This window comes from Oncorhynchus mykiss, chromosome 5, assembly GCF_013265735.2.
Source record: "Oncorhynchus mykiss isolate Arlee chromosome 5, USDA_OmykA_1.1, whole genome shotgun sequence".
Lineage (NCBI taxonomy): Eukaryota > Metazoa > Chordata > Actinopteri > Salmoniformes > Salmonidae > Oncorhynchus > Oncorhynchus mykiss.
The window spans coordinates 32,654,196-32,675,734 of NC_048569.1; the positions used below are offsets into that span (position 1 = coordinate 32,654,196).

At 43.3% G+C, this 21,539-nt stretch overlaps 1 protein-coding gene across 1 annotated transcript; it reads right to left on the bottom strand.

The window, feature by feature from the left end:
• Nucleotides 1–66: 66 nt before the first annotated feature.
• Nucleotides 67–21,037, bottom strand: LOC110523624 (histone-lysine N-methyltransferase Smyd1). Its single transcript, XM_021602493.2, has 10 exons — nt 20,753–21,037; nt 7,529–7,705; nt 7,085–7,292; nt 6,716–6,846; nt 6,594–6,632; nt 3,628–3,823; nt 2,622–2,714; nt 2,313–2,476; nt 708–876; nt 67–449 (listed from the first exon to the last, which is right to left on the bottom strand). Exons 1-10 carry the CDS (start codon nt 20,884–20,886, stop codon nt 288–290), a joined length of 1,473 nt encoding a protein of 490 aa, XP_021458168.2. The 5' UTR covers nt 20,887–21,037; the 3' UTR covers nt 67–287.
• Between the last annotated feature and the right edge of the window lie 502 nt (nt 21,038–21,539).

The following is a 21,539-nucleotide window of genomic DNA, read 5'->3' on the forward strand; positions in this document are numbered from 1 at the left end:
AAAGAGCTGATCCTTAGCTTTGATTGGTTGAGCTGCAATGTATAGCAAAACAGACTCCAGACTCTATCCAGTGTTCGCTTTTATTGCATTTATCATTCAATATTTTACATGGTAATATGGCACATGGTGGGTATACTGATTTCATGTTTACTAGCTCAAAAAAGGTAAGACGTTCATAGGAACTTTGAGCCTTACAGCTGTAGTTGAGGGCCAGCCAATAATTATTTTGGGGGGCAGATTTAGTGACCACTGCATTTCAATGGTATGAAAGTGGTGTGTACAGAAGCTCATTGCTTGTGGAAGAGGGCCTTGACGTTGTCCTCAACACTGACTGCCTCAGCCATCATGCCCATGGGCTTGTTCTGCAGGGCAGCCTCTCTCATGCTGTGGTAGACGCACTCATTCTGCTTGAAAATCCTCTGCTCCATCTCGGTCTGCATACGCATTGACTAGGAAACAAGGGGTCAGGGGTCAAAAGGTAGACTGGTCTGGTATAATCTGGGAAATTAATATTCAGTGAGGTGAAATTATAGATATGTAAACAATAGAGCTTACACTTAACTATTCTACCTGACAATCATATCTCCCTTCCGCACATTTTTATTGAATGTTTTGTAACATTATACCCTACTGAACTGGCCCCATGCTATCTTTTTCTAATGTCATAGGTTAATCAAACTATTGAGGCAGCCTGTAGTCTAGTGTACCTCCAAGTCCTTGGTGATGGAGTGGTTGGGTCCATGTGTGATCATGAGAATGGCGTAGGCCTTGCAGATCATGCCATGGCCCACCTCGATGAGCCCTGCGTGCCAGTGAGTCACGCCAGCCCGCATGGTGGCCATGCCCAACTGGGCGTTATTGGGGTGGTACAACTTCCTGCACAGGAGAAGAGATAGAAGAGGGTTGGTGCAAAGGGAAGGGGAGGAAAAGAGAACATGTTTAAGATTAAGTAATTAGTGCACTAAATATACAAAAGTATGTGGACACCCCTTCAAATTAGTGGATTCGGCTATTTCAGCCACACCGTTGCTGACAGGTGTGTACAATCGAGCACACAGCTATGCAATCTCCATAGACAAACACTGGCAATAGAATGGCCTTACTGAAGAGCTCAGTGACTTTCAACATGGTAGCGTCATAGGATGCCACCTTCCCAACAAGTTCGTTTGTCAAATGTCTGCCCTGCTAGAGTTGCCCCGGTCAACTGTAAGTGCTGTTATTGTGAAGTGGAAACTTCTAGGAGCAACAACATCTCAGCTGCGAAGTGGTTGGCCACACAAGCTCACAGACCGGGACCGGTGAGGGCTGAAGTGTGTAAAAAATAATCTGTCCTCAGTTGCAACACTCACTACCAAGTTTCAAACAGCCCCTGGAAGCAATGTCAGCACAATAACTGTTCGTTGGGAGCCAGCAGCTGCACACAAGCCTAAAATCACCAATGCGCAATGCCAAGCACGGCTGGAGTGGTGTAAAGCTTGCCGCCATTGGACTCTGGAGCAGTGGAAACACATTCTCTATGGTGATGAATCACGCTTCACCATTTAGCAGTCCGATGGACAAATCTGGGTTTGCGTATGCCAGGAGAATGCTATCTGCCCAGATGCATAGTGCCAACGGTAAAGTTTGGTGGAGGAATAATGGTCTGGGGCTGTTTTCCATGGTTTGGGCTAGGCGCCTTAGTTCCAGTGAAGGGAAATCTTAAAGCTACAGCATACAATGACATTCTAGACAATTCTGTGCTTCCAACTTTGTGGCAACAGTTTGGGGAAGGCCCTTTCCTGTTTCAGCATGACAATGCCCCAGTGCACAAAGTGAGGTCCATACAGAAATGGTTTGTCGAGATCGGTGTGGAAGAACTTGACTGGCCTGCACAGAGCCCTGACCTCACCCCATCGAACACCTTTGGGATGAATTGGAACACCAACTGCGAGTCAGGCCTAATCGCCCAACATCAGTGTCCGACCTCGCTAATGTTCTTGCGGCTGAATGGAAGCAAGTCCCCGCAGCAATGTTCCAATATCTAGTGGAAAGCCTTCCCAGAAGAGTAGAGGCTGTTATAGCAGCAAAGGGGAGACTAACTGCATATTAATGCCCATTATTTTGGAATGAGATGTTCGACGACCATGTTGTTGTTGTCCTATCTACTTATCTTAAGATGAATACACCAACTGTACAGTCGCTCTGGATGAGAGCGTCTGCTAAATGACTCAAATGTAAACGTAGAAATGGGATTTTAAAGCTGTAGACATGCAAATCTTCATATGGTCCATTAGATTAGTCTCCACCACTCTGTCCCCATTACAAACACTCACATGTATCCCTCCACCATCCTGCGTGAGTATTCTGCAGCCTCAGAGAAGAACTTCAGGTAGGACAGCACCTCGCTGGCTGCACTCAGTATACGCAGTTGGTACAGGTGTGTATCAGCCAACACAGGTTCCTGTTTGTCCAGACACTCACGACACAGCTTCACCACCTGTGCAGGGAAAGGGAGGGATGGAGGGGGAATTTAGCAGGTTTAACAAAAGAGGGATAGTGAATTATGTGGGACAGTGAAAGAGAGGTATTTACCAAACTCCTAAGCCATCCCTAAAGGTAAAGGAGGGGGTTGTTGTTGTTACCTCATGAAAGTCACCTGCAGTACGAGCCGCCTCAACCTTGGCCAGGCACTCCAAACTTAACTCCTGTACCTCTTTCACAAGCTCATCAGAGGGCTGAGAGAGAGAATATAGTAAACACAACAGCGTCAGTGTATTAACATTTGGGAGTATGCACAATGCACATCCCACCATCATTCACTCCTGATCATTGACAGTAAAGGAAAATGCCCGATGACCAAAATGCACTACTGCAGACAACCACAAGAGAGTGACATATCCAACAACTCTGAAAACAGTGTTCCATTGAAGGAAATGTTGTATAATGTGTTCATGTCCCAGTAGTCTCTTCTCACAGACACAGCAGCTGTGTGAGGAGACTAATGGTCCGGCAACTACAAAAACGGACTAGTGTAGGACACAGACTTATACTTGTGTTACACACCTTGTGACTTAATCATAATTTGCTCCAAGTCAATTCCCATACATAGATACTGATATAACACATATCCAGGTCCATGGCATTGACCCATGTCTAAAGATATGGTCATGTGATAAGAGAGTTAGTCATATTATTTTGCGATGTCTCAGACAATCAATTGGAATTCAGCATTAGGTTACCATATCTCAGATGAAATCAGAAAAACTTAATTTCATATCAACTGCTACATGTATTTTGTTATATCTATGATAGCTGATATTTAGGGTTGGGATCTCATGTGAGGCACGAGTACAGTGAGAGTTGAGATCCATTAAGGGAGAGGGGAAGCATGGAACTTTATTGAACTGAAAAGTAATTAGGGTGATGTGTTGTTGGCCCCTGGGCCCTCAGAGGTATGATCAGGTGTTAATTTGTGCATTTGACTACATGCTTCTGGTGCATCAGCTGTGAGATGCCCATCTGCGTGATAGGGTTATGTGCCCAACGTGAGTCTGGGTACGGCATGGGGTCAAGGACCCAGGACCCCACTGTTTGGAATGGAATGAATTGACCCCAACTCTGCCCTCAACGTGTCACTACTTCTCCCACCTTGTTGCCTTCGGTCTCCTTGGCAGCCATCATTAGGTCATCTTTGAGGTTCTTGCTGCAGCTTTTGCAGGTGCAGTCAAAGTGGTACTGGTGCTTCAGGGCTCTCTGGCGGTCCGTTGACACGTTCAGGAAGTCCACGTAGCCCACCGTCAGCTCCTCATTCTCAGCAATCTTACCAAGCGCACGCAGCTCAACCCTGAGGGAGCAGGGCGGCATGGTTAGCCTAGTGCCAGAGTAACAGCTGCTCTAGGATCAGCTTGTGAGCTCTGCATGTCACATGCTGAAAGAACAGGCCCTGGAGCATAAGGGATAAGGGGGTGATGTAGTGTGATGTGATGGTAGTAACCATAAGGGAAGGTAAAGGGGGTAGTGTAGTGTGAGGGTAGTAACCATAAGGGAGGGTAAAGGGGGTAGTGTAGTGTGATGGTAGTAACCATAAGGGAGGGTAAAGGGGGTAATGTAGTGTGAGGGCAGTAACCATAACGGAAGGTAAAGGGGGTAGTGTAGTGTGAGGGTAGTAACCATAAGGGAGGGTAAAGGGGGTAGGTAGTGTAGTGTGATGGTAGTAACCATAAGGGAGGGTAAAGGGGGTAATGTAGTGTGAGGGTAGTAACCATAAGGGAGGGTAATGGGGTAGTCTAGTGTGAGGGTAGTAACCATAAGGGAGGGTAAAGGGGGTAGTGTAGTGTGATGGTAGTAACCACAAGGGAGGGTAAAGTGGGTAATGTAGTGTGAGGGTAGTAACCATAAGGGAGGGTAATGGGGTAGTCTAGTGTGAGGGTAGTACCATAAGGGAGGGTAAAGGGGGTAGTGTAGTGTGATGGTAGTAACCATAAGGGAGGGTAAAGGGGGTAATGTAGTGTGAGGGTAGTAACCATAAGGGAGGGTAATGGGGTAGTCTAGTGTGAGGGTAGTAACCATAAGGGAGGGTAAAGGGGGTAGTGTAGTGTGATGGTAGTAACCATAAGGGAAGGTAAAGGGGGTAGTGTGATGTGATGGTAGTAACCATAAGGGAGGGTAAAGGGGGTAGTGTAGTGTGATGGTAGTAACCATAAGGGAGGGTAAAGGGGGTAGTGTAGTGTGATGGTAGTAACCATAAGGGAGGGTAAAGGGGGAAGTGTAGTGTGATGGTAGTAACCATAAGGGAGGGTAAAGGGGGTAGTGTAGTGTGATGGTAGTAACCATAAGGGAGGGTAAAGGGGGTAGTGTAGTGTGATGGTAGTAACCATAAGGGAGGGTAAAGGGGGTAGTGTAGTGTGAGGGTAGTAACCATAAGGGAGGGTAAAGGGGTTAGTGTAGTGTGAGGGTAGTAACCATAAGGGAGGGTAAAGGGGGTAGTCTAGTGTAGCCCCTAGTAGGTCTCTGGACCTTTACAGCTTTCCCTGTTTTTTATTTATTTAACTAGGCAAGTCGGTTAAGAACAAATTCTTATTTACAATGAAGGCCTACCCTGTCCAAACCCGTACGACACTGGGCCAATTGTGAAGCACTTGATGGGACTCCCAATCACAGCCAGATGTGATACAGCCTGGATTTGAACCATGCACTAAGATGCAGTGCCTTAGACCGCTGCACTACTAGGACAGGTCTGCAAGTTCAAGCTCTGCTACGAATGTTCTCTCTCAATTGCTACAATAGCGAAAGGCGAGGAAAGTTATTGCAGTGACATAGTTGGCCAGGGAGCTGACAGCATTTTTGTTTTTTATGGAGATAGGAAACCTTCATTGACCAGTCAAACATAAACATCACTGGTTGGATAATCCTTGCAGCTCGTGGTTCAGAGAAAGTTATATTGATCGTTCAGAGCTCAACATCTTGGACTGTTGGCTCCTGATGAATAATAAATATGCTTTGGAGGAACATCCATAGCCCAGCTGCAAGCTCAGTGTGGGGGTTTTCATTTCACTCAACTTGAAACAACATTCTAACAAAGCAGTTTGGGGATTTTGCACTGACAGACAACCAAAAACAGCCATCATCACCAACACAGTGCAGGCAGTCTAAAAGTCTAAAAATACATTCACGTTAGGATGTGATGTTTGAAGTAATCTTATCAGGTAGTTGACTGAAAACTGAGCTAAATCTAACAATAGACACACTTCACACAACAAAGCCTCAAGCAGAATAGCAACTAAGTCCTACTGAGAGCTAAACAAACCATGCTATAGTCGGACAGACACAATTTGTTTCGTAATATTCTGTTTTCCCCTCAGTTATTAACTTTAGGGGTTAGATTTGATAATACATTTATGATAATGAGTAATTTGATCATGCTTAATGAGGAAACGGTCCTGTGGTAAAGAAGGAAACATAGAGAAATATAGGGGAAATCACACTATTCAATGTCAGTGTAACGGCTTTCATATAGTGAAGGAGAGTCGGACCAAACTGCAGCGTGTCGATTGCGATCCATGTTTATTTAAACAAACGTAAACACGACTAAACACAAACACTACAAAACAATAAACGAAACCCGAAAACAGCCCATACTTGTGTCAACTAACATCAAACAAGGACATCAAGACACTCAGGACAATCACCCACGACAAACTCAAAGAATATGGCTGCCTAAATATGGTTCCCAATCAGAGACAACGATAAACACCTGCCTCTGATTGAGAACCACTCCAGACAGCCATAGACTTTGCTAGATAACCCCACTAGCTACAATCCCAATACATACACACCAGAACCCCAGGACAAAACACACCACAATACAAAAAACCCGATGCCACACCCTGGCCTGACCCAATACATGAAGAAAAACACAAAATACTTAGACCAGGGCGTGACAGTCAGGGTCAAGATTAGAATGCCTGACTGTCATTTGGTACTGTTGTTCTGTTGACTTCCTCACTAACGTACAGTGATTGAGGGTTAATAACATGTGTTAATGAGATCTTTGAGGATCGGATGCTCAAGGTTCAAAGGTTAGATGTTAGTTTGAAGCAGGCAGAGAGACCCACCTCCTCTTAGAGTGGAAGGTTGCATTCAGAGCTGAATGACTGAAAGAGATGGCAGTCAAAGAGTTTACAAATCATGTAGAAAAGTTTTATCTCTCCCTCTCCCTCTCTTGGGGGATACATACTTGCCATGGTTGAGGATGACAGCACAGTTGGGCCAGCAGTCATGGTTGACCAGACACAGGTTAGGGAACAGACCTACTCCCACTGCCTGCTGACCCCTCTGGTCACTCAGAGTAAAACCATTACAGTTGATCTACAGATGGATGGAGAAAAGGGGGGATGGAGAGAAAAAAAAGAAAGAGAGGGGAGAGAGAGATGGAATGACAATGACAGTGGAAGAAGACAGAGAGAGAGGAATAAAGAGATGAATGTTTAATGACACAGTCTATAAAGAGTAAAAGAACACATGCTACAGTCAAAATGGTCTTGTACGTACTGTGCCAAAGTTTGAGATATCTGGATGGTAAGATGACTAACTCATTGATACGTACTATGCCAAAGATGTGTGAGATGTACTCCACGCCATGCCTGGTGTTGGGACAGTAGTCCAGGAAGTTGTGCACGTCGATCTTGAGCTCTTTGAGGTTGTCGGCAGGCATGTCGGCCACGTGGTCCTCCAGCTGGTCCACTGAGGTCAGCTGGCTGTCCGACACAATACCTGTGTCCTTCTGTATGCGCCACAGCACACGGGCAGCAAGACTGGAGAGGGACAGGGAGAGTTAGCATTAGCATTATAGTTTTATATGAGTGGCTGACAGCCTGGTTTCTTTTTTATGCAACTTGGTAAGGCATTGACAACCACTCACCTTCCCCTGTCCATCCATTCTCTTCCTACTCCCCTCTCTCTCCTTCCTCCACCACCTCTCTCCGCTAACTCTCTCTCCTTCTCCTCTATTTTTCTCCCTCCTCCACTCTCTCTCCTCCCTCCTTCTTACCGGACATTCTCATTGGGGGCCTTTCCGTTCTTCTTGATGGCACCACACTCCTGCTTGTGCTCGTCCCAGCATGCAGTCTGACAGGTGCGGTCACAGTAATGGGCAAACTTACACTGGGCGCAGCGGTGGAGGTTGGCCTGGCGACGGAAGCAGCTGTGACACACCTGCTGAGACAGACTGGGAAAAGTGGGGAGGTCAAGGGTCATGATTTCTTATGGGGTTCAGGGGTTTACCAGCCCCCTGAAACAATTGAAAATCAAATCCTGCTGCACTCTCATCCTCCCTTCTGTCCTTGGTAACTATCAGATTTAGTGGAAACCTGGCCTCCCGGGTGGCGCAGTGGTTAAGGGCGCTGTACTGCAGCGCCAGCTGTGCCATCAGAGTCCCTGGGTTCGCGCCCAGGCTCTGTCGTAACCGGCCGCGACCGGGAGGTCCGTGGGGCGAGGCACAATTGGCATAGCGTCGTCCGGGTTAGGGAGGGATTGGTCGGTAGGGATCTCCTTGTCTCATCGCGCACCAGCGACTCCTGTGGCGGGCCGGGCGCAGTGCGCGCTAACCAAGGTTGCCAGGTGCACGGTGTAGCCTCCGACACATTGGTGCGGCTGGCTTCCGGGTTGGATGCGCTGTGTTAAGAAGCAGTACGGCTGGTTGGGTTGTGTATCGGAGGATGCATGACTTTCAACTTTCGTCTCTCCCGAGCCCGTACGGGAGTTGTAGCAATGAGACAAGATAGTACTACAACAATTGGATACCACGAAATTGGGGAGAAAAAAGGGGTAAAATTCAACAAAAAAAAACAAAACAAAAAAACAAAACAAAAGATTTAGTGGCCTGTGGGAAAGGAAGTTCCAAACTGTCCTGGGAACATAGCTTAGACACGGAGTATACAAAACATTAAGAACATGCTCTTTCCATGACAGACTGACCAGGTGAATCCAGGTGAAAGCTAAGAGCCCTTATTGATGTCACTTTTTAAAACAACTTCCATCAGTGTAGATGAAGGGGAGGAGGCAGGTCTTTAAGCCTTGAGACAATTGAGACATGGATTGTGTACATGTGCCATTCAGAGAGTGAATGGGCAAGACAAAAGATTGAAGTGCCTTTGAACGGGGTATAGGACTAAGTGCTAGAACTAAGTGCTAGGCACACTGGTTTGTGTCAAGAACTGCAACGCTGCAGGGTTTTTCACGCTCAACAATTTCCCGTGTGTATCAAGAATGGTCCACCATCCAAAGGATATCCAGCCAACTTAACACAACTGTGGGAAAATTGGAGTCAACATGGCCCAGCATCCCTGTGGAATGCTTTCGACACCTTGTAGAGTCCATGCCCCGACGAATTGAGGCTGTTATGAGGGCAAAATGGGGGGGTGCAACTCAATATTAGGAAGTTGTTCCTAATGTTTAGTATAATTAGTGTATATGGGGTAGAGAATAACAACACAAGGCAATGACCAGTGGATGACATCATGGACTGATAATGGAGTGGATTTATTTCACTAGCAATTTTCACTCTGGTGGGTCTTAAAACAAGTGATTGCGCCTATTTGAAGCTGGGGGTGATTAGATGGCCATGGTAGTGTGAGAAGCCAGCAGGTTGGAGAAGACAAAAACAGGGATATGTTGGTGTGCTGGAGAGTGTAGGTTTAGGGATGAATGATAATACGCTCTCACAGCAAACTGAGTGGGGAGCCATTTCAGTGAAGAGAAAGACCTGTTCTGTGTCAGCATTTAAATCTCTCAGTCCCTTAACTACTTACCTCATATTTCCTCTCTCCTTTTTTCTATATGTCTTTCCTGGCTATCCTCTTCCCTTGCCCTTTTTTCAGTGCATCGCCCTTTTCCCTCGCCCTTTTTCATACAGACCCAATAAATATTGCCTCGTATTCAGACTCCTTGACTTTTTCCACATTTTGTTACATTAAACCTTATTCAAAGATGGATTAAATAAATAAAAAATCCTCATCAACCTACACAATACCCCACGACAAAGCGAAAACATGTTTGTAATTTGTTTTGCAAATGTATACAATTGAACAAAAACCAAGCCCTGAGGTCGAAGGGATTGTCCGTAAAGCTCCAAGACAGGATTGTGTCAGGGCACAGATCTGGAGAAGGGTACTGAAGGGTAGAAGGGTAATGCAGGAATGGCTTCAGGACAAGTCCCTGAATGTCCTTGAGTGGCCCAGCCAGATCCCGGACTTGAACCCAATCGAACATCTCTGGAGAGACCTGAAAATAGCTGTGCAGCGATGCTCCCCATCCAACCTGACAGAGCTTGAGAGGATCTGCAGAGAAGAATGGGAGAAACTCCCCAAATACAGGTGTGCCAAGCTTGTAGCGTCATACCCAAGAAGACTTGAGGCTGTAATTGATGCCAAAGGTGCTTCAACAAAGTACTGAGTAAATGGTCTGAATACTTATGTAAATGTGATCGGTTTATTTTAATATATTTGCAAAAAGAATGATAAACCTGTTTTTGCTCTGTCATTATGGGGTATTGTGTGTTGATTGATGAGGGGGGAAAATAATGTAATCAATTTTAGAATACGGCTGTAATGTAACAAAATGTGGAAAACGTGAAAGGGTCTGAATACTTTCCGAATGCACTGTATTTATGTAGTGGGCTATACTGAGATGACTTTACAGAAATATGATGGTATTCCCCACACACCTTCCAAACTTCTCTCTCTCTCTCTAAAACTCTGTTTGCACTTAATCTGAGAATGTTTCCGCTGTCATTCCGTGTACTTGTTGAGCTCCACCACTATATCTGTTCTGGTTTACTATATGTAGGGGAGAGTTGGTAAATTGAGCCATTTTTTACAATCAGCATCATTCCGTAAAAGGAAATCTAATTTTCTGTATAGCAAAGATATCTGCATATATTTCAGAATGTTGTGTATACCTGGAAATAATCCGAATTCATGTAAACATTACAGTTTTGAAAACATAACTTGTCCAAAATAAGTGGTCATTTGGCACGACCCTCCCCCGGGTTAAGTTAAGCCGTGTACAAATGTCTGTACTGAATGAAATATTACCACTACCTTTTTAAAACCATGTCTATCTTTATTTCCCAAACACAATTCAATACAATCACAATCACTTTTTTGACTGTTAATAATTTTAAGCGTCTTTTAACAGGCTTTAAACCTAACAAACACTTTGTACATTATTTTTTACACTTTTAACATAGGCCAGCACTGTTGTTACCTCACATCTCAGCAATGATGCTTTGCATCACGCCTAGGAAGAAAACACTTAGATTTGCTCAACTTGCCATTGGCTCAACAATTGGCTCAACTTACCCCATGGTCATTGGCTCAACTTACACCAAGGCAAATATTTTGACTATATGAGCCCACAGAGCTACAAGGATACACTTTCATGCTATGTTTAGGAACTCATATTCAAGCTTATAGAGACCCCAACTGATGTACAGTATATACTATAGTATTCACAGTACCTTTTTTGCGGACTTTACTATAGTATTCACGGTTGTGTTTTTGCGCATGGTTTTTGGGCAAAAACACTAGACACTAGAGTGAATACTGTAGTATTTACTGCAGTGTTTTTGTGGACATGAATGTAGTGTTTACTGTACTGTTTTTGCAGACATTACTGTAGTATATGTAGTATTTACTATAGTGCTTTTGTTGAATTGTCTTTTGTTTTATTATATTTTTAATCATCTTGAAAAAAAAAACATTTTGGGGGTTTTCTCCTTGAGGAAACTTACTGGACAAACACAAAAAAGCAAATTGTCCATAACTGTCACGACTTCCCCCGAAGTCGGTCTCTCTCCGTGTTCGGGCGGCGTTCATTGGTAGACGTCACCGGCCTTCTAGCCATCGCCGATCCACTTTTCATTTTCCATTTGTTTTGTCTTTGTCTTATACACCTGGTTTCAATTCCCCAATTACTTATTCATTATTTAACCCTCTGTTCTCCCATGTTTGTTTGTGAGGAGTGATTGTTTTTATGTAATATGGTCCGTTTATGTGGGCTCGCTTATTTTGTAGTGTATTTGTCTATTTTTGAGTAAAATACATTTATTTACTCATATCGGCTGTCCTGCGCCTGACCCTTCTACACCAGCTGCACACAGACTACATTACAATAACCTGTATGTACTGTAGGTAAGACAGTGGTCTGACTGGTTAGGTTGACCTTCTGTCTGGTGAAGGTCAGGTTTGGCAAGGTACAAGGGAGAGGGGATGGGGGAGTTCTCCTTTTTTTCTCAACTTGATGAAACCACATTTTTATGGATTTTAATAAGTAAAGAAGTAAAGTAAAAAATACAAGAGGATACGAAGCTGATTTAGGGTAAAGGTTGGGAATAGGATACAAACCCGGTTTAGGGGACTTGAGTTGGAGGAAAGAGGAAATAACTTTCAAATAACTAAAAATGTAACGTAGGGGATGGAAACTTCTTCTTCAAGATACTGGGAGGTGAGGTTTGTGATTTTTGAGTAGTGGGATGAATGGTTGTGCTTATTGTTGATTTTTTCTTTTGGAAAAGTTTTATCGCATTTCCTTTAAAACAGCTCATATATATTTTTGTACGTCATTTTTTTACACGTAAAAATGGCATAAAAGCATAAAAACAGCATTTGGATATTACATGTAAATTTGTTAAAAAGTACATGTTGTTAAAACCAATAAAAACAAGCCATAATTAAAAGTACTTTTCTATGTAAAACATCCAATTCTGTAAAAGCCATTTAAAATGTGTACAAATGATTTAACAAAAGTAAAACATTTTTAAGACATGGAAAATATGTTAAAAAGTCACTTAAAAAGCTGTCTTCGGTCCTTTGTACAGGAGCGGGGTGAGTCGTTATCAAACTCGCCTCCTCCTGCTCTTCCGATGTCGTTTGTGTTTCCATTGAATTAATTAGGTATGGAGAATATTTTATTTAACAATATATGGTCTCTACTTGGCATGAAGGTTTTTCAGTCATGGGTGGCACACATTGAGATATGGGGGAGGGGAATGAAAGGGACATATGCTAATTTAATATTAGCATATCAATACAGTATGTAGTATATACACTGCTCAAAAAAATAAAGGGAACACTTAAACGACACAATGTAACTCCAAGTCAATCACATTTCTGTGAAATCAAACTGTCAACTTAGGAAGCAACACTGATTGACAATACATTTCACATGCTGTTGTGCAAATGGAAGCGACAACAGGTGGAAATTATAGGCAATTAGCAAGACACCCCCGATAAAGGAGTGGTTCTGCAGGTGGTGACTACAGACCACTTCTCAGTTCCTATGCTTCCTGGCTGATGTTTTGGTCACTTTTGAATGCTGCCGGTGCTTTCACTCTAGTGGTAGCATGAGACGGAGTCTACAACCTACACAAGTGGCTCAGGTAGTGCAGCTCATCCAGGATGGCACATCAATGCGAGCTGTCGCAAGAATGTTTGCTGTGTCTGTCAGCGTAGTGTCCAGAGCATGGAGGCGCTACCAGGAGACAGGCCAGTACATCAGGAGACGTGGAGGAGGCCGTAGGAGGGCAACAACCCAGCAGCAGGACCGCTACCTCCGCCTTTGTGCAAGGAGGAGCAGGAGGAGCACTGCCGGAGCCCTGCACAATGACCTCCAGCAGGCCACAAATGTGCATGTGTCTGCTCAAACAGTCAGAAACAGACTCCATGAGGGTGGTATGAGGGTCCGACGTCCACAGGTGGGGGTTGTGCTTACAGCCCAAGACCGTGCAGGACGTTTGGCATTTGCCAGAGAATACCAAGATTGGCAAATTCGCCACTGGCACCCTGTGCTCTTCACAGATGAAAGCAGGTTCATACTGAGCACATATGACAGACGTGACATGTATGAGAATACAGTATACAAAAAGTATTTACAAAAAGTATTTAATAAGAATATTTCATTCATTCAGATCTAGGATGTGTTATTTTAGTGTTCCCTTTATTTTTTTGAGCAGTGTATTATTCTACAGTATACTACAGCATTCTATAGTATGCATTACATGATCAAGGGATACTACAGTGTGTAGTATAATATTTGGCAGCATACTACAAAATTACTGTATATATTAAGCACTATCGAGGGATATTAGCACTATCGAGGGATACTACAGTGTATAGTATAATATTCTACAGTATACTACAAAATTATGTAGTAAGCGCTACACGATCGAGGGATATTACGGTGTTGTAGTATAATATTCTACAATATTCTACAACATTCTATAGTAAGCACTACACAGGATTGAGGGATACTACAGAGTGTAAGATAGTATTCTACAGTGTACTACAGTTTACTACAGAATACCAGAGGTGTGGACTCAAGTCACATGACTTAGACTCGAGTCACAAATATGATGACTTGCAACTCGACTTTGACTTTAACACCAATGACTTGTGACTTGACTTGGACTTGAGCCTTATGACTCGACCTGACTTGATACCCTCCCCAAGCCCAAATATGAAAAATTATGCTATTATAAAAAGTGTGCAGAGCATCAACTCTTCATTTAACGGATTACAGTTTGAATAGGACAGCAGCCAATCAAATTGTGCAAGCTGAAAAAAAGTTGTGATTGACAGTGCAGAGGAACGTCGGCGGGTGAATTCAGATGGAGCCCTTGGAAAGATGATTCCCAACATTTTTTTTTTCGGCTATAAAGACGACATATCAATAAAAAACAGATTGCAACTTGCAAAACATGCGGGGGAAAAATTACAGGCAGAGGCGCAACAATTTCCAACTTTGTTCGACATTTGAAGCTGCACAAAGAAGGGTAAGTTGTGGCTAATATAGACGACAGCTATATATTTTAATTACTTTACTAGTGTAGGCTAACATAACGTTAAATCAATGAGCCTCCACATAGTCAGTCAGTGCGGGAACTTGATCATTGCACCCAATATTGAGCTACAACTGGCTAGGCAGTTGGTAGCCTAAATCCTGCCTGATGTTACTGCTGTTCCTAAAACCCTTGACATACGTTAGCCTACCGTAACCAGAGAGAGAGAGAGAGAGAGAGAGAGAGAGAGATATTTTGTGTGTGTGTGTGTTAAGGTTGGGCAATTGTGTACAAGCCGACATCGCCCGATTGCGCCCCATAGCAATCCTCGATAGTCGATCACTATTGGGGGGATGTGTCTTTCTCATGGCTACCCATGTATTTCCATGGATATAATATATATATAGATATTTTTAAAAGCATTCCTGATTTGCGTAAATGTAATATACTAACTTAATCTTGTTAAAAATATGAAATGGTATTACATTTGGTGAAGAGCACATTATGACTTGTTTAGGACTCAAAACTCAAAGTTTAGGACTTGAGACTTCACTTGATACTTGACGGTCTTGACTTGAGACCTAACTCGGACTTGCCTGTCTTGACTTGGGACTTAACTTGGGACTTGACTTGGGACTTGAGTGCTAAGACTTGAGACTTACTTGTGACTTATAAAACAATAACTTGGTCCCACCTCTGCAGAATACAATAGAATTCTATAGTAAGTATTATTGTATTCTATAGTCAACTGTAGTATTTTTTTTATGTGAGCTTATTATAAAGTAATATCCAAACTGAACAAATAAGGACATTGTTTACTTTACCCTTGACACTTGAACATGAAGCAAACATCTCAACCATTTCAACAATGAGGAAAACAACAAAACGTTACCCTAAAACAATGTTTAATCATGTTTGTGTGATTGCGCTTGTATGCTTGTATATATGTGTTTATGACAGGCAGAGGCAAACCTTGCTACAGTATGTTTCATAGTTTTCAATTTAAACGAGCCCCAGCTGACCAGGTGGTCCCCACTGACTGATTGTTAACAACTTTATGCAGCCTATATATTGAATAAATTCCTGAAATGAAAAAAAGCTTTTGAAATAAATATATTCAGTTGTGGGATAAACATAATCATAGCAAGTAATGTCTGTGGAAATGTAGGGGAGGCCCCCAAATCACTAAATACACCCCGGTGGACAGGCACCCGACTGGTCCCAGCTATCATTCCCCTGATGTGCCAATAAATAGGTACCTGAGATCCCATTTCTATAATAAACAATCACGCAATACACATGAGGCCAGACTTTCTAAACGTTTTTTATCTAGCAGCATTCAAACTTGCTTTCTCGACATGCATGTTGTACACAACTTCCTCGATCTCTGAACTTTGCCTTAAGGTGAAGGCGGGTGAGTACAGTATGGTTTTGTATATAAAAATAGAACGACTAAGTGGACTACAACACAATATTTTCCTAGGTGTGCAAAGATTGTGCATAAAGCTTCAGCGTAGGACTAAAAACATATGTAAGTGACATGGCTATGCCAAAAACACAATACTAAACAGCCATAAAATAACTGCCACACCTTGAAGACAGGCTTGTGTGTGTAAACCGTTTATCCTATGAGTGTCTGAGAGTGTGTCTAAAAGGAAATGGAACTATTAATGCCTGCAATGATTGTTGGCATGCTGTAAAGCTTCAACAAATCTTCTGTAAGCAGATAGCTGCCAGGGGACAAGACACACACACACAGCCCGTGCACTATTCTTCTTCTCTAGTTTTGGAAAGCTCACACACCCCTCTTTCCAAAGAGCGTGATCCTTTCATTGCATACCTGCTATGTCTGCTGTCATCCCGACGCTAGCTCTTATATGGTTCCAGACTGGCCAGCAGTAAGCAGGCATATCTGTGACCAGCATTCCAGCAGATAATGAGACTGAGACCCCTCAATGCACACACACTCTCAAACACATACTCATACACATTTAGAAACAGAGTACAGTGCACAGAACTGAAAGTGTGGTCTTATTCATGGGCCATCCACCTGTACAGTAGATGGAAGGATTGATACACTGTATTGTAATATTTGTTTGTGTGTGTGTCGCTTATCTACACTAGATAAAGTACATTCCAATCTATACTGAACAAAAATATAAACACAACACTTAACAATTGTAAAGATTTTTCTGGGTTACAGTTCATATAAGGAAATCAGTCAAATTCAATTAATTAATTAGGCCCTAATCTATGGACTTCACATGACTGGGCAGGGGTGCAGCCATGGGTGGGCCTGGGAGGGCATAGCCCCACCCACTTGGCAGCCAGGCCTAGCCAATCAGAAGGAGCTTTTCCCCACAAAATGGCTTTATTACAGACAGAAATAATCCTCAGCGTGACACAGTTCCGAAGGCTCCGCAACAGCAATGAACCTACATAATTAATTGGCTGTTAATGGCAATTATCAATGACAATAATTAATTACATTATTTAATGGGCCTAGAAAGTGTCTAACGTTTAGATGTTACAATTGTAATAAAATGTTTATATTTTTGCTAAGGTGTTGTCTGGTCTGTTGCATTGCTCAGAACTGTTGACCCAACTCAATAGGTGGCCTGTCACAAACCGTTGCGTCTTATGTTCTGGTTGAGGTGTTCCTCTCATTAAAAAGTAACTGGCGTTGTCGGTTGTTGTGCCATTTTAGCTAATTCTAGTCGGCAGGTGTTACTACAATATACTACAGTCTTGTCTGCAAAAACACTACAGTAAATACTACAGTAAAGTCAGCAAAAACACGACAGTGAATACTATAGCATACTACAGTCATGTCCGCAAAAACCCTACAGTAAATACTGCAGTATACTACAGTCAAGTCTACAAAACACTATAGTGATTACTATAGTATACTACAGTCATATGCGCAAAAGTACTACAGTAAATACTGCAGTATACTACAGTCAAGTCTGCAAAACACTATATTGAATACTACAGTAAAGTCTGCAAAAACACTACAGTGAATACTATGATATACTACTGTCATGTCAGCAAAAACACTACAGTAAATACTGCAGTATACTAAAGTCAAATCTGCAAAACACTATATTCAATACTAAGGTAAAGTCTGCAAAAACACTACAGTGATTACTATAGTATACTACAGTAAAGTCCGCAAAAGCACCACAGTAAATACTGCAGTTTACTACAGTCAAATCTGCAAAACACTATATTCAATACTAAGGTAAAGTCTACAAAAACACTACAGTGATTACTATGGAATGTTATGTCCACAAAAATGTTAGAGGGGGGAACCTCAGAGGCAATGAGCTCCCCAAGGACAGCACGTTCAAATCAAAACTGTCACGCTTGCTCCCTCGAGGGTGCCAGGCTGCCCATCATTACGCACACCTGTCACCATCGTTGCGCGCACCAGTGCGTCTTTGGACTCACCTGGACTCCATTATTTTGTTTATTGCCCCTCCTATATCTGTCTGTTCCTCGTCTTGATCCACGTGTCTGCATTAATGACGTTTTGTTTCCCCTGTCCAGACGCTGTCCGTGTTCTGTTTCATGTCCGGTATTTCTTAAATGTTTACCCCATGTACTTGCTTTTCGTCTCCCAGTGTCTGTCCTTACGGAATGCAGAAACCAATTTTTGAAGCATCAGGGAGTTTTATGTTTTTGTTGGTGATGTTGGGTCCGGGTGCCGCTGCCGATGGAACTGGGGATGCCTCAGCTGGCTCGTCGGGAATCCACGCCTTAGCTGGCTCATCAGGCTCCTATCCCACGTCATGCCTCAGCTGGCTCGTCAGGCACCCACGCCTCAGCGGGATTGTCGGGCTTTCACGCCTGAGCCAGCTCGTCGGGCTGCCACGTCTCAGCAGACTCGTCGGGCTCCCACGCCTCAGCCGGCTCGTCAGGCTTTCATGCCTCAGCCGGCTTGCCTGACTCCCATGTCACTGCCGGCCTGTCAGGCTCACCCAGGTGGGACACTGGGTGGCACCCCCAAGAGCGGGGGTTACAGCTTCCCCTCCCTGGCTCTCAAGGGCACCAGGCTACCCATCCTTACCAACACCTGTCACCATCGTTACGTGCACCAGCGCATCTTTGGACTCACATGGACTCCATTATTTTGAATAGTGCCCCTCCCATATCTGTCTGTTCCTCGGTTTGATCCCCGTGTCTGCATTAATGTTGTTTTGTTCCGCTTTTCCATATGCGGTCCTTGTTTTGTTTCATGTCTGTTATTTATTAAATATTCCCTCCTTGTACTTGCTTTTCGTCTCCCAGCGTCTGTCCTCAGAAAAACAGCATCGACAAAGCTAGCTAGCGGTGCAATCGATAAAAAAATTCTAAAGCAAGCACTACGTGATCAAGGGATACTACAGTGTGTAGTATAGTATTCTACACAGTATACTACAACATTACATAGTAAGCACTACACGATCAAGGGGGATACTACAGCGTGTAGTATAGTATTCTACAGTATAAGACAAAATATTATAGTAAGCACGACATGATCTAATGGATACACTACAGTGTGTGGTATAGTATTCTACAGTACACAACAAAAGTCAATAGTATGCACTACACGATCGAGGGATACAACAGTTTTGAGTATGGGATTCTACAGTATACTACAGTTTACTACATAATTCTATAGAATTCTATAGTAAGTACTATAGTATTCTAGAGTAAACTGAAGTATTTTTATGTGGGGACTTTCTACAGTTAAGAAATATCTGCACTATACATTGTCATTTGTAATAATAGCCTCACCTTTGTTTTCCTATTTGAGAGGGACAGTGTGACCCCCCCTTGTGAAAATAATAATGGTGGCAAAGGACATAGTATGACATCATTCTACTGTATATGAGTGGCACATCACTGAAAGTGTGACAACATGAGTATCTGAAAGACAAACCCAACCCATTTATAAAGCACTCAAACAACAAGATGTTGAATTTTAGACAAACTTCACTGACATTTCTTTCAAGAATCTGTAAGATTGTAATATTAAAGAGATATTACATTGATTATGTTTACATTGATACATAAACAGCAGGTATCATTTTCTACCCAGCACCTGCAATCTGGACTCAGGGGTAGACATAACGTCATAGTAAATGTAAATCTGTCTCCTTCCATTTAGTATAATATGTTGTTTCGAAATGATATGCGTTTATTTGTGGATGTCCATCATCCATTTTGTATGATACTGTATGTTACGAAGTACAATTCGTATGACACGTTACGAATTCCAATTTGATGTGGCTAACGTTAGCTAGGTGGCTAACTCTAACGTTAGCTCGGCTGGGGGTTATGGTTAATTGTTAAGGTTAGGGTTAAGATTAGAAGTTAGGTTAAAGGTTAAGGTTGGGGGAAGGGTTAGCTAACATGCTAAGTAGTTGTGCAGTAGCTAAAAAGTAGTAATTAGTTACAAAGTTGCTAATTAGCTAAAATGCTAAAGTTGTCCATGATGAGATTCGAACACTGAACTTTTGGGTTAGGACATGTTTGCGTTATATTCCTGCCCATCCACCTGACCAAACACCCTCCTTTTGTTTTTGCCTTAAATAACCTTTTGTCTTATACATTGAGTATACCAAACATTAGGAACACCTTCCTAATATTGAGTTGTCCTCCCCTTTTGCCATTAGAACAGCCGAAATTCGTTGGGAATGGACTCTACAAGGTGTCGAAAGGGTTCCACAGGGATGCTGGCCCATGTTGACCCACAGTCATGTCAAGTTGGCTGGATATCCTTTGAATGGTGGGCCATTCTTGATATACACGGGAAACTGTTGAATGTGGAAAACCCAGCAACCCGGTTGCAGTTCTTGACACAAACCAATGCGCCTGGCATCTACTACCATACCCCGTTCAAAGGAACTTACATTGTTGGTCTTGCCCATTCACCTTCTGAATGGCACACATACACAATCCATGTCTCAATTGTAACAAGTGACAACAATACGGGATCATATATTTCACCTGGATTCACCTGGTTAGTCTAGGTCATGGAACGAGCACGTGTTCTTAATAATTAATATACTCAGTGTATAACCATACGAAACATCCCAGATTTACGTATACTATGTTACGCCTAGTCTATGAGACCAGGCTGGCACCTGAGGAGTAATGGATATGCTCACTCCACTGTGAAATACCAATACTATACATGGCCTTTTGGCCACCACGATACAAACCATGAACCTGGCCCTACCCATCAAAGACATAGCAGAATGTAAGTATTTTTTTAATAAATAGAACCACAATATCAAATTGTTAAGGATATGCATTGATACAGGAACCATGAAGGTATCCTTTTTGCATTCAATTTGTCTTTCTTACTTAGAAATAATTGATGTGTGTGTGCATGCCACTGAGAAATTTTGTCATTATGACCAAAATCTCCATGCATTGGTCCCTCCCTACCTGTCGAAGACCACTGCAGCGAAGCTGGGCTCAGCGAGTACCACCTCCCCAGCACAGAGGTCCTTGGTGGTCCTGAGGCCTCTGCCCTTTACCCCAGTATCAAACACCTCCACATTGTCCATATCCAGGGTCATTACCAAGTGGATAGAAGACTGGAACACCTCACAGACAGAGGTAAAAAGAGTGGGAGAGGAAGAAAGTGCTGGCTGAAGTGCATTCACCGACTCTCACAGTCTCCAAAAACTTTTAGCACCTGCCCCTCTCCTCAGCCAGACCCCGCCCTCCATAAATAGACTGGCCTTCCTGGGACTGTGGGACTGTACCATGACGGGGCAGGGGTGTGTGGATCGGGTGGGAGGGGGAGCTGTGGGAGTCAAGGGGATTGGGAGTGGAAGTACTGGGGAGGCATGCTCCATAGGGGGGACTTGCCCAGGTCTGCCTGGGTGTCCTCCCATCCTTGGGGTTGGTTCAGGCCAGGCAGGGGTATTTTGGTCTGGCAGCTGTGTCTGTCTGTCAGTCTGTCTGGGGAAGGGAGTAGGAAGCAGCTGACTGGGAAGAGGCCTGATCAAACAGTTATCTCTGTTGATTTTGCTATCACTCTAGCTACTGTATCTGTCATTACCAGTCATTATATCATTACCACATTCTGCACAAGTCACCAGTTCTCTTTTTCTCCTTTCTGCTTCCTGTATCTGGCTCATTCACATTGGCTGTTCACACGTTCCTCTCATCCAGTGCCCCTTCCTATCTTTTGTCAAAATATATAAATCTGAAGGGCAGCAAGACG

Bases quoted from the DNA above. Each gene is read 5' to 3' on its own strand.
- LOC110523624 (XM_021602493.2), bottom strand. From the start codon at position 20,886: ATGACCCTGGATATGGACAATGTGGAGGTGTTTGATACTGGGGTAAAG. The intron at 6,847-7,084 runs GTACGTATCAAT...ATCCATCTGTAG, and splicing joins TCTCACACATCTTTGGCATA to ATCAACTGTAATGGTTTTAC. The intron at 450-707 runs GTACACTAGACT...CTTGTTTCCTAG, and splicing joins CCATCACCAAGGACTTGGAG to TCAATGCGTATGCAGACCGA.